The 13,216-nt window shown below is 44.7% G+C and overlaps 1 protein-coding gene across 13 annotated transcripts in view; it reads left to right on the forward strand.

The window, feature by feature from the left end:
- Window positions 1–13,216, forward strand: part of BIN1 (bridging integrator 1) — a 93,355-nt gene that overhangs the window by 31,965 nt on the left and 48,174 nt on the right. For all 13 annotated transcript variants that reach the window (XR_014590531.1, XM_083865179.1, XM_083865185.1 and 10 more), the window contains exons 2-4: window positions 6,781–6,861; window positions 12,619–12,673; window positions 13,098–13,192. Coding sequence is in view for 12 of the 13 variants with exons in the window: in XM_083865179.1 (XP_083721305.1) it covers window positions 6,781–6,861; window positions 12,619–12,673; window positions 13,098–13,192 (231 nt within the window). In the remaining variant the exon portion in view is untranslated. The remainder of the gene's footprint in view (window positions 1–6,780; window positions 6,862–12,618; window positions 12,674–13,097; window positions 13,193–13,216) is intronic.

Here is a 13,216-nt window from a genome sequence, read left to right on the forward strand (position 1 = left end):
TGCATGCTGTTAATATCTAGTCACACTTAGGTTTATGTTACACTTTGTATTGTATGGAGGAAGGAATTAGATCTTTTTGAGTAGGATGTTTGTTTGGAGATGAAGCGATTGACCTTCACTGAAGCTGTCATCTTCTGGATTTGGGAAAGAACAGCTTTGGAAGGGCCTTACAAGGTCTGACCCCTTTGTAGAGTGGGATCAATCTGGCTCAAATCACACTTGAGATGCTTGTCATAAAGTCTTTCATTAGCAAAGGACTTTCATGCAATCCATGCTAATTATTTAAATTCCTCACTGTTAACATATTTTGGGGGATGTGTCCTTTTCATTGTTTGTGTTTTAGAATGTGGCTCTAAGCATGCAGATTCTCAAATAGTTTAACTATAGGGACACCTGTGAACATCAAACTCAGTGAGCACTGAAAACTGGTAATTTCATCTCTCTGTTTCTCTTTTTACCATTTGCCTGCTGGAAATGCCAGGGATAAATTTGGTGACTCTGTGACATACTGACCAAACACTCCTCTTTACAGCTCGATGGATGTGACATTAGACATGGCTTTTCCAGGTCATTCAGGAAGTGTCTAACAAAATGCAGTATTAGACCCTTATTTCCCAACACTTGGTTCTATAGCAGAGGCAATGTCCTGTCTTTGTGGGATCTACTGAACCTTGTTAGCAAGTTAGAAGCAAACAAGAACTGCTCTGTCTGTGCCAAGTTTGACATTGCCCTTTCCCATCTTCCGGTGATCCAAGGGTCTTGGTGATTGCTCAGCTGTGGGAATAATTTCCTCAAATTAAAATGAAGCGTTCATATGTTTGGAGTTTCTTCCTTTCCACCCCCATCTTCCTTTGTCCAGTTGTTTGGAAGAAAGACTTAATTGTGTCAGGCTTGCATGAGGAAAACCAGGCAGTCCCCAAAGCCAGCCATGGAGGGCAGGAGGACATGCCCTTCCCCTGGGGAGGGCTGGAGGGGGAGCAGATTCCCACTGCTGCTCATGCTTTTCTCCCCAAATCTGAATGCAATAAGCATGAAGTATTCCATGAACACAAACCTACTTCATTGAACAAGTCACATTGCATCTGGGCACAGAAGAAATGAGGTTTAGAAAAGCTTATGAAACTTCCCTTGTTTGTACCTGATTAAGTTACATGGCTTTGTGCTTTCCATCTATTTTCTTCTCCTCCTCTTCCGGGTAGAATGTCTTCTGTGGAATAATAGGCAGCAGCCTGAGATCAAAGACCTGTTTGTTCTGTTGCTAGTTGACCCATTGACACATGCCAATTTATTGCAATTCAAAATTAGTCACAGTAGTTACTGGCTCAGTGCCTGTTTGGTACTTGGAGATTATGCACTGGAGTTGGCAGACACAGCAACAGAGGTGTTGTTGATAAGGGGTGGAGAGGTCAAGAGATGGAGTGATTTAGGGGCAGTGGGCCCATGTCAGTAAGGTGTAAGTGCAGCCCCTCTCTGATACTGTGGGGATGTGGACTTGTAGGGCTGAAGTTCCCTGGCTGTGGGCTTAGTGACTTTCCCCTTCATCAGGGCTGGACCACTCTAAAGTCAGATGTTTCAGAGGCAGATTTTGCTTTCTTTGAGATCCACAAAATAAATGCATTTATTTTATTGCTTTTCTGCTCATCACTTGTATTCCCTAAACTGGTCTTTGGCCTGGGTGACCCATATGCCATGGAAAGTAGACTTTTACTAGGTTATTGGTTAACATAATGAGTGTACATGGGGTTTGTTGAGAATATTGGGGGTTTGTTGAGAATATTTGGGGTTTTGTTATGTTGTGGCATTGATATTTTAAAAGGGAGTTAGGGAAGGTGCTGACTGAGAACTGTGGCTGCATTAAGCAGCTGGCATATATTTCCTTATTAGAAAGCATAAATGTGGTTGCAGTTGTTTTTTTGAGCAAAGCAGAACTGCATTTATTTGGTCTGATACTGCTTCTTGATGCTGACAGCTGCTGCACTGCCAGCAAGTATTTGTCCTTCCTGGAGATTGCTGCTCTGTATCAGAATTTGGTGGTTGCAGGGCTAATGTCCAGATCTCCATTCCCTTCCCACCCAGTGCTTGAAGCAGAGCACTGGAGACTGTGCTAATCAGTGTGGGGTCTTGCCCTTCAGGAATGTTTCCACCTGTAAAAACCTGGGAAAAAAAAAGGGTAAACTGCAGCCAGATAAGGTGCTTCTTTTTGAGTTGTACAAAGTTGTGGTATTTAGGTAATAAACAGTCATTGTGTGAATCTAATAGTCTTTGATGAGAACCTGCAACTTGGATAGCCCAAAGGATATTTACAAATATGCGAGGAACAGGTGCTCTTTTTAAAGGCTATTTCACGGCTTTATTTATCTGACCACTGCTAGCAAATGCCACATCTCTGGTATTAGGATTTCTATATTTCCCTTTAATTTCTTCTGTGTTACCTCACTTCTTGAAGTGCAGCAATTCAAAGTTTACTGTGGATGGTTCTGCTCACAACAGATACAAACCCATCTGTGAAATGAGAGGAATGTGATTATTTACTGTTTGGTTAATAGCATCTTGCCTTCTAGGTTCTTAAAGTGCTTTTAAAATTTCAGTCAAACTCTGAGTCTCCTTGTTTTGTTTATTGCTTTTATTCAAATGCAGGAAAAACTTAGGCTCCATGAGTGGAATTTGGCTCTCTTTGGAGATGCTACAGTAGCTGGTCTGTTCCTGTTGGTCTTAGTGTATGCAGAGCATTTGCATGTCTAGCTCTAATTATTAGAAGAGACTAGTTTCTAAAAATGCTGGAAGAGATACCTAGTGCCTGAGGCCAAAATCACTGGCTGGGATAACAGCCCCATCCTGCCATAGTAAATCAAGACTGTAAATCAATAAATCATAGTAAATCAATTTACTACTGCCATAGTAAATTGACGTAGACTGAAACCCACAGCAACACTAGAGCCTCCTCTGAAATCCATTTCATTAGGCGTTTTGTGGGATTCATACAAAGTATTCTCTCCTTCACCTTATCTTGCACCATCTTGAAATGGTCCCTATGCTTATGCTTATGCAGGGGCAGGACTCCTGAGGTCAAGGGCACACCAAGGAGCCTAGCCATGGTTGCTGCTTAATCTTTGAAATGCCAGATCCATGCCCGCTTCTGGTGTGGTTTGCTGCCAGACAGCAGCTGACACATCACACCATCTCTGATCCGCCCCGAGATTTGGGAGCTGCGGTGGAGCCCTGTCTCCTACCCTGGTAAATCTGCTCCATTAATAGCTATCAAAGAGCCTGAAGTTTCCATCCGAACTTTATCTGGCTTTGCAGTGAGCTGGGGGATTAAAAGCTGTCGCAGGGGAAGGGAGGGAGCAGCCGTGGCTCACCCGGAATAGCCTGACCTATGACGGCACGTACCAGCCTGGGGAGGGGAGTTGTCCTCTGAGCTCACGGGTTATTAGCAGTGAACACAGACATGTCTGCAGTCAGCAGCACACCCAGGGCCAGCTGCTCTGTCCCTGCCTGGTTCAGGGAGTCCAGAGGGATTTTTTAGTACAACTTGCCAGCACAGCTCTTAGATGGGGGAGCTGGGGCTTGAGGGCCAACACTGTGGTGCCGTCCTGTGCTGCTCAGATGACTTGGGGTTTGACCTCTGGGCTGTTCAGTGGGGTAGATCTGGTTATGAGGAAGAGCATTATGAAGAGATAACCACTGTCCTGTGGCAGTCTAGGGCTGTTGTCCCTCTGCTGCATCATAGCAGGTAAAAAAAAAGGATTGTGGAATGGCTGGGGCTTGCCTACAGGGCCAGCAGACATGGGGCACAAGCTACCACATGGGGAGTAGTGTAGGAAGCAAGAGCAGTTTTTTTTTTTTGTGTAGCCATCCATTCACTTCTCACAGCCTCTCTCTTGTACCTGCTTTTGTTTTCCTTGCTTTATTTAATCTGTGTAAGTCATCTGTTTCACCCACCTCTTGTCACTCTGTGGAATCACACAGGGTTTCTTCTTACTTCCTCCCTTCTCATTCAGAGTTGCTCCTCACCTGAGCTTTCCTGTTACAGCAGGAGCTTTTTCTTTAGAGACAGGCTGGGAGTTAGAGCCCTTTGCAGTGCCCAGTGTTTTCCAGGAATTGTGCAGAGCACCTCAGCACAGTGGAACCAGATTTTCCCAGCTGGCCAGATGATCCCAGACTAAGTGTGTGTGTGTTCCCCAAGGGGCAGGAGAACTGGAAATTACCTCCTTGGAAATGATAGAAGCAGGCATGTGGCTCTGTAATGAATAGTCTTTGAGTTCTGCTCAGTGTTTTACACCAGGAAGCACTGAGGCTGTTCTAAACCTTTGACCCTGGCAACATGCTCCAGATTCCTCCCAGTTAAATGCTCTCCTTCCCTCCCCTCCAGGCCTGAAAGCATCTCATCTTCTGACTAGCCAGACAGATGCATGGCCCTGTAAAAATCTCCTTTATATCCCAGTAATTCTATTGATCTTCACATTGAGAACGTAATTCTGCTTTGGAATTTACAGTTTGCATGCTTTATTGTTATCAGGGATGAATGCTGTTGGTGTGCCTGCTCTTTGAACACCTAGAAAGTCAGCCAGCATGGGGGAAATCCCTGCTCCAGATCTGACAGCCTAGAGGAGTGCAGCTGAACAGTATCTGGAAGAGGTTGTCCATACCACCTGATAAGAAAGATGAGGCCACACCGGATCCTTCTTTCCTGCTGGCATGGCAGAGGAATGTGTAACCTCAGCAGCAGTGTTGCTATGGGATGTGCTCCCCTTTACTAGAGTGGATGGGCACAGGAGACACCAATGTCTGGTGTACAGACTCTGCCAGTACAAACAACGTTGCCTCTTCTCTCTCCAACAAGCTCTTATGTGTCAAGGGCTTGTGAGGAAGAAGGGAATATTCATGCTGTCTATGTCCTACTGTGTAGACAGATTTACCAGGCACATTAGGCATTTGTAGCTGCAGTGTTTGTTGCTGGCATTTGAGCTGTAGAAAGTTGTACTTAAAATTCTGGCGGTTCTTGATTCAGCTCTTGGTGACAAGGAGGGCACTCTTTGTGTGTCCTTTTCCCTCTTTTTGCTGACACTGGAATACTTCAGCAGTTTCTGGAGGTAAAGAGAAGCTGTTGAACAGATGGAGAATGGAAAACAGTGGTTTCCTGCTAGACATTTAATCCCGCCTGAAATAAGGGGATTTAGGAGCTGGATGCTGAATAACTTCACTGATTTATCATGTCTTCCACTAGAGTCAGTTACTGTGATCAGGGGTGAGATGGGAATATCCATTCATGTATGGGGGAGAGAGGAACTGAGATTAACTAAATAGGCATAACAGGTGTCCTTCACCTCAACAGTATTAAAAAAACCCATGAGAGTGGGCCAGTAGGTACATGTCCAGTTGGACTAAGTTATTGTTGTAGGTAACTTCAAATTGAAAATATTCTATTCTGCATCCTGTTACAGGATCCTTTTCAATTCCATTCTGGGGACTAATCATGAAAGACTAATCTCTGCCTTGCAGGGGAAAAATTCTCTGTATGTTCTCTGAGAAGATCCATGGGTAGCAAAGGCAGCTGGAGGAAACTGGTCTGGATGACTGTTGTGGCTCTCTGGCAGTCCCTCAGAGTCTGGGAGCACTTACTGATGGCCTGCCTGAAGACCTGATGGCAGTAACAGGGACCTGCTTTTTTCAACTTAATCCTCTTCTCCCCAAAAGGGGCTGAACATGATAGCTGGGGTCTGTGCTCAGCAGAACAAGGGAGACTCGATATTTCCAGTGCTTTCTGCCTCTTGGGCAGTCCTGGCCTTTCCAGACACACTGCCTTGCTTGTTGAGGTGCTCCCTCAGCTCCCTTTCCAGAGCCTTTTTTTTAATGGTTGGGTTTTAGTTTTGATTCAGAGAGATGATATAATTGGCCTTAACCAGTTACAGGGTATATCCCAGTCTCCCTGCAGCTGGAGTTGCTTGGGGCATGTCAAATAGCTGCTGCCCTCCTCCACAGGTTTGCCCAGACTTCTTGTGATGAATGTACCTGCCAGCCCAGAACATGAAATGCTGTTTTGTTCTAAGCCTGGGAGCAATCCACTTAGCTGCATGGAGAGGAAACTAAGAGAGAAGGGTGATAAGAGAAGTAGTCTGATAAGGATTTTTTTACAGGCTGTGGGGAGCTGTGCTGTGCAGGGAGGTGGCTGCTGACACTCTCAGAAGTGACACTTGGACTAAGTGCCACACAGATTAATGGTGTAAGGCCCCCAGTGGCTCTCAGCAGCCAGCTCTTGCCAAGCATGTGCATAGTGAGAAAAGGTGAAAAGAAGATGGGACTTTCACTGCTCCAGCCACCCTCCCTCCCTGAGATCTCTGCACAGCTCTCTGTGTTTGAGGCCCATCCTGGGAGCAGAACCCCTCCCTGTCTGGACTTAGAGACTAGTGTTAAGTCAGGATGAGTGTAACTGCACAACACAAGACTTATTAGGGATGTGGTTGTGTCTTACTGGTTCAGGACATAACTGGATTGCTATTGCTTTGTCTGCAAAAGGCATTAGATCAGTGAAAGACAAGCCTCAGTCATGCTCTTCAGTACAGCAGAATGTAAGAGGTCTGAATTCTTCATGACTCATCTGTAAATCTGTTTTCAAATTATGACTGTGTGGAAAAATATTCTGAAAAGTTTGAGCCAAGAATAAGGGTGACTTTCTAATTTTTCTTCTCTCAGCCTAAGGACCAAAAACGTGCAACTGTTTCTTTGTCTCTGCTTTGCTGTATCTGTGTTTGAAGCCTTCTTTCTTCTCTTTCTCCACAGGTCCTTCAGAAGCTTGGTAAAGCAGATGAAACAAAAGATGAGCAGTTTGAACAGTGTGTGCAGAACTTCAACAAACAGCTGGTAAGGTCATTTGCAATATGTAATTGCACCCTGGGTTCAGGTATTAGCTTCCAGTCATCTGCTGCACTATGTAATTAAAGGCCATTAAATTAAACAATGACATAGACCTATTGAAGTGACCTGTAACTCATAACTTTTCACTTACAAGAAATGACATTGTGACTTCCAGGGTCCCTTTCATGGGATCAGTGAGAGAATCATAGAGTATGCTGAGTTGGAAGGGGCCCATGGGGATCATAATTCCCAATCCTGACCCTTTGCAGGGCACCCCAAGAGTCACACCATGTGGCCAAGAGCATTCCAAAGCTTCCTGAACTCTGCCAGGCTTGGTGCTGTGGCAACTTCCCTGGAGAGCCCATCCCAGTGCCCAGCCACTCTCAGGGTGAAAAACCTTTTCTTGATACCCAACCTTAATCTCCCCTGCCTCAGCTTCATCCTGTTTCCTCAGTCCTGTCACTGGTCATGAGAGTGAAGAGATCAGTAAAAATAATACTTTTTCTAGACCCAATTTTAGAGAAAGAAATAGCTCAACCAGAACACTTTCTTCAGTTAGCAGCTGCTTTGGAATGTAATTTTTGCTGCTCTGCTGGAAGCAGAGATATAAGAGCAACATTGTGTCCCTGAAAGACAATAGGGTGGGAAACAGATTAGAAATAAAAAATTAAAATGGAACGAGGCAGTTTCAGTTTCCTGAGCACAGCGAAGGGCAGAAGAGACAAAGCAAATGGTGAAAAGGGAACATCCTTCCATGGCTAAAACTTAAATCTGACTTCCTCCCCATACTTGCACAATCACTGTCAGGCCTGAGTCATTATTCTTCTGCTGTCTGCCTCATCCCTGGTATTTTATTCCACAAAAATATTTTAACAGTGTAGCAATTTTCCCCCACCCTCCTACTTCCACAACTTTCCATCTTCATCTGGGTGTGTTTTATTTTTTATCTGGAGCCTTCAGTCTCCCAGAAGGGAAAATACCAGTTACCTTGTGGGTTTTGCTGGTGCTTGTTGTTAGGGGGAAGCATTGCTTCTGTTTTGTGGCAGGAAATGTGTGCCACAGCATAGCTTAGGTGGTGCTGAAGAAATCTGTTGCCCGTTTGTGGCCTGACACATTTAGGACCTTTTTCTAGAGCTGTTAGTGGCAGCTGCATCATGTCTGTTGAGACTCAGCAGATGTGGTTATGTGTAGCAAAACCAGCTGAGTAGGGATTTGCCACAGCTGATTGTAATGAAAATCCTTCAGTCTGGCTTTGACTTATGTGTAAGCAGAGCTGCTTGCAGATTCCTGGACACTAATGCTCGTTCTCTTGGCAGCAATAGTAGCTATTGCTCCAGAGGTTCATGCAGCATGTCCAGCAATGATATTCTCTTGTACACAGCAGAATATGTTTTAACTGCTTTCTGACAACATGACATTACTGGATGTAATGTAACTTTTTTGGTATAATTATTAAGCAATTAAGAAACAACCTTTTTAAAAGAGAAATACAAAACCCCTCAAATCTAAATTTCTAGATGTTGACTGTCTGGGATGGCTTTTTCAATTTCCAAAGCCATGAGTTCCAGTGGTGCAGTGAGGACTCTGTTAAAGAAGGACTGCATCATGTATCCCTTACATTTGAATTTTTTTCCTGTTTTGCAGAGCAGATCGTGAACTAAATTCCTCAAATAATTAATCAAAGAAGCTGGAGGCTGCTCTGCATTTCCTGTTTTTCTTAGGCCCTCAGTTTCCCTATTACTAAAATAAATGCAGACAATGCCTGTTTTACAGGGCAAACCATGAGTGTGAGTTAGCTGGATTCTTAGGATATGCAGAGCTGAGGACTAGGAAAATAAAAAATCAGCTATATATACATATATACAACTTATTATTTTTATATGTACGAGACATGTAGTATAGTTATCTTTGAGATTTCTATGACTTTTCATTACAGGGTCTGCTCCAGTGGGGAGTGGAGGTCTGGAGCAAAGCTGATGTTTTGCTGCAGGCAGGTGACAAAACAGCACTGCTCTCTTGTGGAACTGGCTAGGGTGTGAGCAGGCAGTGACCTTGTTCAGTGGCTGATTAGAGGCTCCTCTGACTATTGACTGTGTTCGACCACTTTGACACAGGTTTCTGTGTGTGGTCTGTTGAGTGCAGGTCTAAAAATCACTCAATCACTTTCAGCCAAGGTGTTTGTGGTTCTCTCTAATAATGGTTGAGTGGACATAAGGAGGGCATTGCACTTCCTAACTCTGTCCATCAGGTTCATTTAAGAGCACCACCCTGAGGTCCCTGAATGGTATGAACTTTTTCGCTCAGATGGATTTGCTTTGTGGCAAAAGAGCGGGACACAGCCATGCAGGTGCAGGGCTTGCCTGTGTCTCCTGAAGGCTTGACAATCAGCAGAACTGCCCCTCATTACTCCCTCGTGGAGATTCTTTGGCTATTAACCTACCCAAACATCCATTTGAAGACTCCCTGCTCTTTCCCTTTCCCAATGTCACTTGTGTTCAGTCACTGGCACAAGGATCACAGATATTGTCCTTGCTGACCTGGGAGCAAGAGTCCTGCTATAAAGGTGCAACTCAGCCCCTGTCTGAGGTGTGCCAGGCTTTGGCTTCTCTTGCCCTGTGCTGAAGTACTCACTGGAGGGACAGTGTGGGGCTGGTGGCAGCTCTTACACCTGGCACCATGTGTGTTTCTGCCTGGCAGAGCAGCTGGATTTTGGTACCTTTTGTGAGCCACTTGTGTGGAAGCTCTGGGCTGGTTTACAGCCTTTCACACTAAGCACATGAGATGGAGGCTGCTGCTGGCACAGGCTGCATCCACCTCTGCCTGTGCCACGCTGTGTTGGGCACAGCCCCTGCAGCAAGGCAGGCAGTGGGGACTGCATCTTCCCTCTAGCAGAGCAGGCTCCTATTACAGCCAGTAGCTCAGAGAGAGGGTTTCTTCCCAGACAAGAACCTTTCATGCCCAGCAGTTTCCATTTCAGCCCCACGTGGCAAAACAAGCTTAACATCCTCCTTGTGGTACCCCAGGGTGGAGCTTCTCACCAGTTTTTCATGCTTTGTGTCTTAACAATTCTGAAGTTCTGCTGAGTAGGGGCTTACCTGGAGCTGTTGTTTTAATGCTTCCTCTCCCTGTAATTACACAGTCTGCTCTTCCAGCCCTACGTTAATCTAATCTGGAACAGGACATTACCTCCTGCCCCCTCAGATGTCGAACATCCCTGCTGATAATAAAATCCTTCCCACTAGATCTGCAAAACCAGAGAGGTTATGTAAAGGGGTTGCAGTCTAATATAAGAACGAAATAATTCCTTTTTAAGATTGGGGAAAAAGGTTTGTAGGAAACCTGTCTACTACCAAGAAGCAGCTCTACAGAAAATCACATACTTAGCTTGGGCTTGGTTTCAAGATAAGAAAGCACAAAAAGATATCAAACCACTTTTTTGTTTTTCTTTCATGCAGCTGTAAGTAATAGGTGGTTCATTAGGTCTCTGGAAAGAGAGAGAGAGTTCCTCCAGCCTTCCAAGCATAGCACTTTTATTTTTAAATATCCATCTGTACACTGTCCTTCACATTATACCTGGTTGTTTTATAGGCTCATAGGCTTGAATTACACTGGGATTTCAAGTATGGCAATATCTGCTTAAACAAGAAGACACTTGTGTGTTTAAACATCTTCATATTGAGCCATACCCCTGTAACTTCCCTCTGCACACCCTTCAACTCTTTGATAACTGGGAAGTGGATTTGTTTTTCTGATTCCAGTTTTACGCTTTTCCCTACTTTTTTTACCATTTGGTTTAAGAAGCATCTTTTAAATGTGCACTCAAGAGTGTTGAAAGTTTGTGCTTTGTATAGTATTTGATAGTGTCTGACTGCATTGTGAGAGGTATTTTGGAGAGAGCATTGGAACAGGCTCCCCGGAGAAGCCATCCCTGGAAGTGTTTGAAAAACACATAGATGTGGCACTGCTTTAGTGGGCATGGTGCTATTCAGTCAGAGGTTGGACTTGGTGGTCTTGAAGGTGTTTTCCAACCTTAATGATTCTATGATTCATGCAGAATTATGGGAGTACTTGACAGCTCACTATAGGCTGCTTGAAGAAAGCAGATGCTGCATGCATAGAGAGAAAGCAGTGGTCTTAGGGTTACCCCAAATTGTTATGGGAAAGCATTAATGCTTAAAATAAATTTAAAAAAGCCCTTGTGGCAAGGGAGCTGCTTTACTGGTGGACAAGAAAAAAATCAACAATGCCAGGGAGGGAACTGGATAGGAGCCACAAGTACCCAGGGGAGCTGGGAAAATGGGATTCAGGCAAAACTCTGAACAGGGGTCTCTCAGTGAAAATCTTTCTGCTTGCAGTTCTTACAGGCTGTAAAGTCTGTTCACTCTCTCTCTCAGGCTCAGTACTTTTAAGAGACTTAGGTAACTCCATAGTGACATAGGTCAACTGTAACTCTTGAGTTTAACCATCAGCAAGAGGTGACTGAGAGACCACTCCAGCTGCAGGATGCAGCACCACATACTGGTGAGGATGCCTGGAGAGCACAGAAAGCTGGTTCTGCATTGCTGCAATTGCATGCTCCAATTTTCAGCCCTGACTTGTAGGTTTTTCAGGTGATCTATCTAAAAATATCGATTAGACATTTATTTGTGGTGCTGGTTTTGTGGTCAGAGAAAGACTTTTGTCTCCTTGGAATATGTCTCTTTGGAACTGGGTATTGAGGCTTGAGGAGTTCTGAGTTTGGCTTGTGTCATTTGCTGCTGTGGCGAGATTAGGGCAAGTATGGGCATAATTTTAGAGGTGGCCTCTGATTTTATGTGCTACAGTTTTGAATTTTACTGCTCCAGACATTGCAGTGCCCAAGTGTGTAGTGGGCAAGTTCTGCAGAAGACCTTCCCTAATGATAGTTTTTGATAACCTCCAAGTTGTGAATTCAAATTTAGTTATTCTTAAAAATTATACAGCTGCAGGATGATAATGTGTCCATTACTGGGACTTTGCATACCTTTTGCAGAACAAGAATGCAGAAAAGAGACCACTGCACCTCACAGCTTGCTGCCATTCTTCCTCTTTCCCAGTTTGTGCCCCATTGAGGGAGGACCCCAGCATGATGAATTTTGACAGCTGAAGGCAACTCCAGAGACAAGGGAGCTCACAGGACATCTTCAACAGCTGCCTCAGAGCTACTGACTTCAAAAGCAGATGTTTCCCATCAGCTCTCCCCACCACTCAGGCACCTCTTGTCTTAACTGAGCTCATGCTGAGATCCTTTGTGCTCCCAGTGCAGCTGTGCTCTCTAAGCAGAGGCTAAATCTGCCCAGCTGTTGAAGTGGCAGTGATAGCATAGCTTTGTGAGAAATCCATCTGCTTCCAGCAGCATGGCCCAAATTGTTTTCCATGCCTCGAAAGTTCTGGATGAGTTCACATTTGTTCTTTTCCTACTGCCATCAGCAAAGGAAATGAGAGATCAGAAAGAGCTGGCCAGTTTTACAAACAAAGTCTCCTAGTCTGGGGAGGCATTGGGAACTGACCCAAAGAGAGTACAAGAGGAGAGGAGTTGTGATTACATTTGCTGCAAAAGTCCTAGAAGTTCCTAGAACACAGAGCAAAAAAATGCAGAAAATGTGATAGCTTGAAGTTTCATGTGATCATAGAACTGATGTGTAGCCTGTCTGCCAGACTAGTTTTCTTTAATTAGAAATGCTTGAGTGCTTCTTACACTCTCTTTAGCTGACAGAATAACTGATGATCTCCTTATGTTCACAGTCCGAAGGCACGAGGCTGCAGAAGGACCTCCGAACTTACCTGGCTTCTGTCAAAGGTAAGGTCTGCATGAGCAGAGGTTTGTTCCCCTCTAATGCTTACCTACAGTGTGAGGTTCCCTCAGGCATGAGTTGCAGGACAGGTCAGCTTTGTCAGGGGGGGAATCTTTCAGAATCCTTTGGGACCAGCTGGAATGGAATGGGGTTATGCTTTGATGTCAGACAGGTGGTGCTGTCTTAGCAGATGGACCTTCACATGTTCTTCTAGGGGAGGGTGAACACAAAGGGCTTGATGCAACTGCACCCTTAGTTCCTTTCTCCCTCTGGTTGCCTCCCATGTCTGTATCATTAAGGGTCAGACATCTAGTAAGGAAGAGCTCAGCATGTGTTGTAATGCTCCTGTGCCTCCATTGCTCGGTATAAGGGTTAAGCTGTGAGGAACACATTATTTTCTTGTCTGAACAGTTCCCTCTTCTTTCCTAGCTATGCACGAGGCCTCCAAGAAGCTGACAGAGTGTTTGCAGGAAGTTTATGAGCCCGACTGGCCTGGGAGAGATGACACAAATAAAATAGCAGAGGTAAGGTTGTCTAGCATGTGGGGA

Source organism: Zosterops lateralis (assembly GCF_965231275.1).
Source record: "Zosterops lateralis genome assembly, chromosome: 7".
Classification (NCBI taxonomy): Eukaryota; Metazoa; Chordata; class Aves; order Passeriformes; family Zosteropidae; genus Zosterops; species Zosterops lateralis.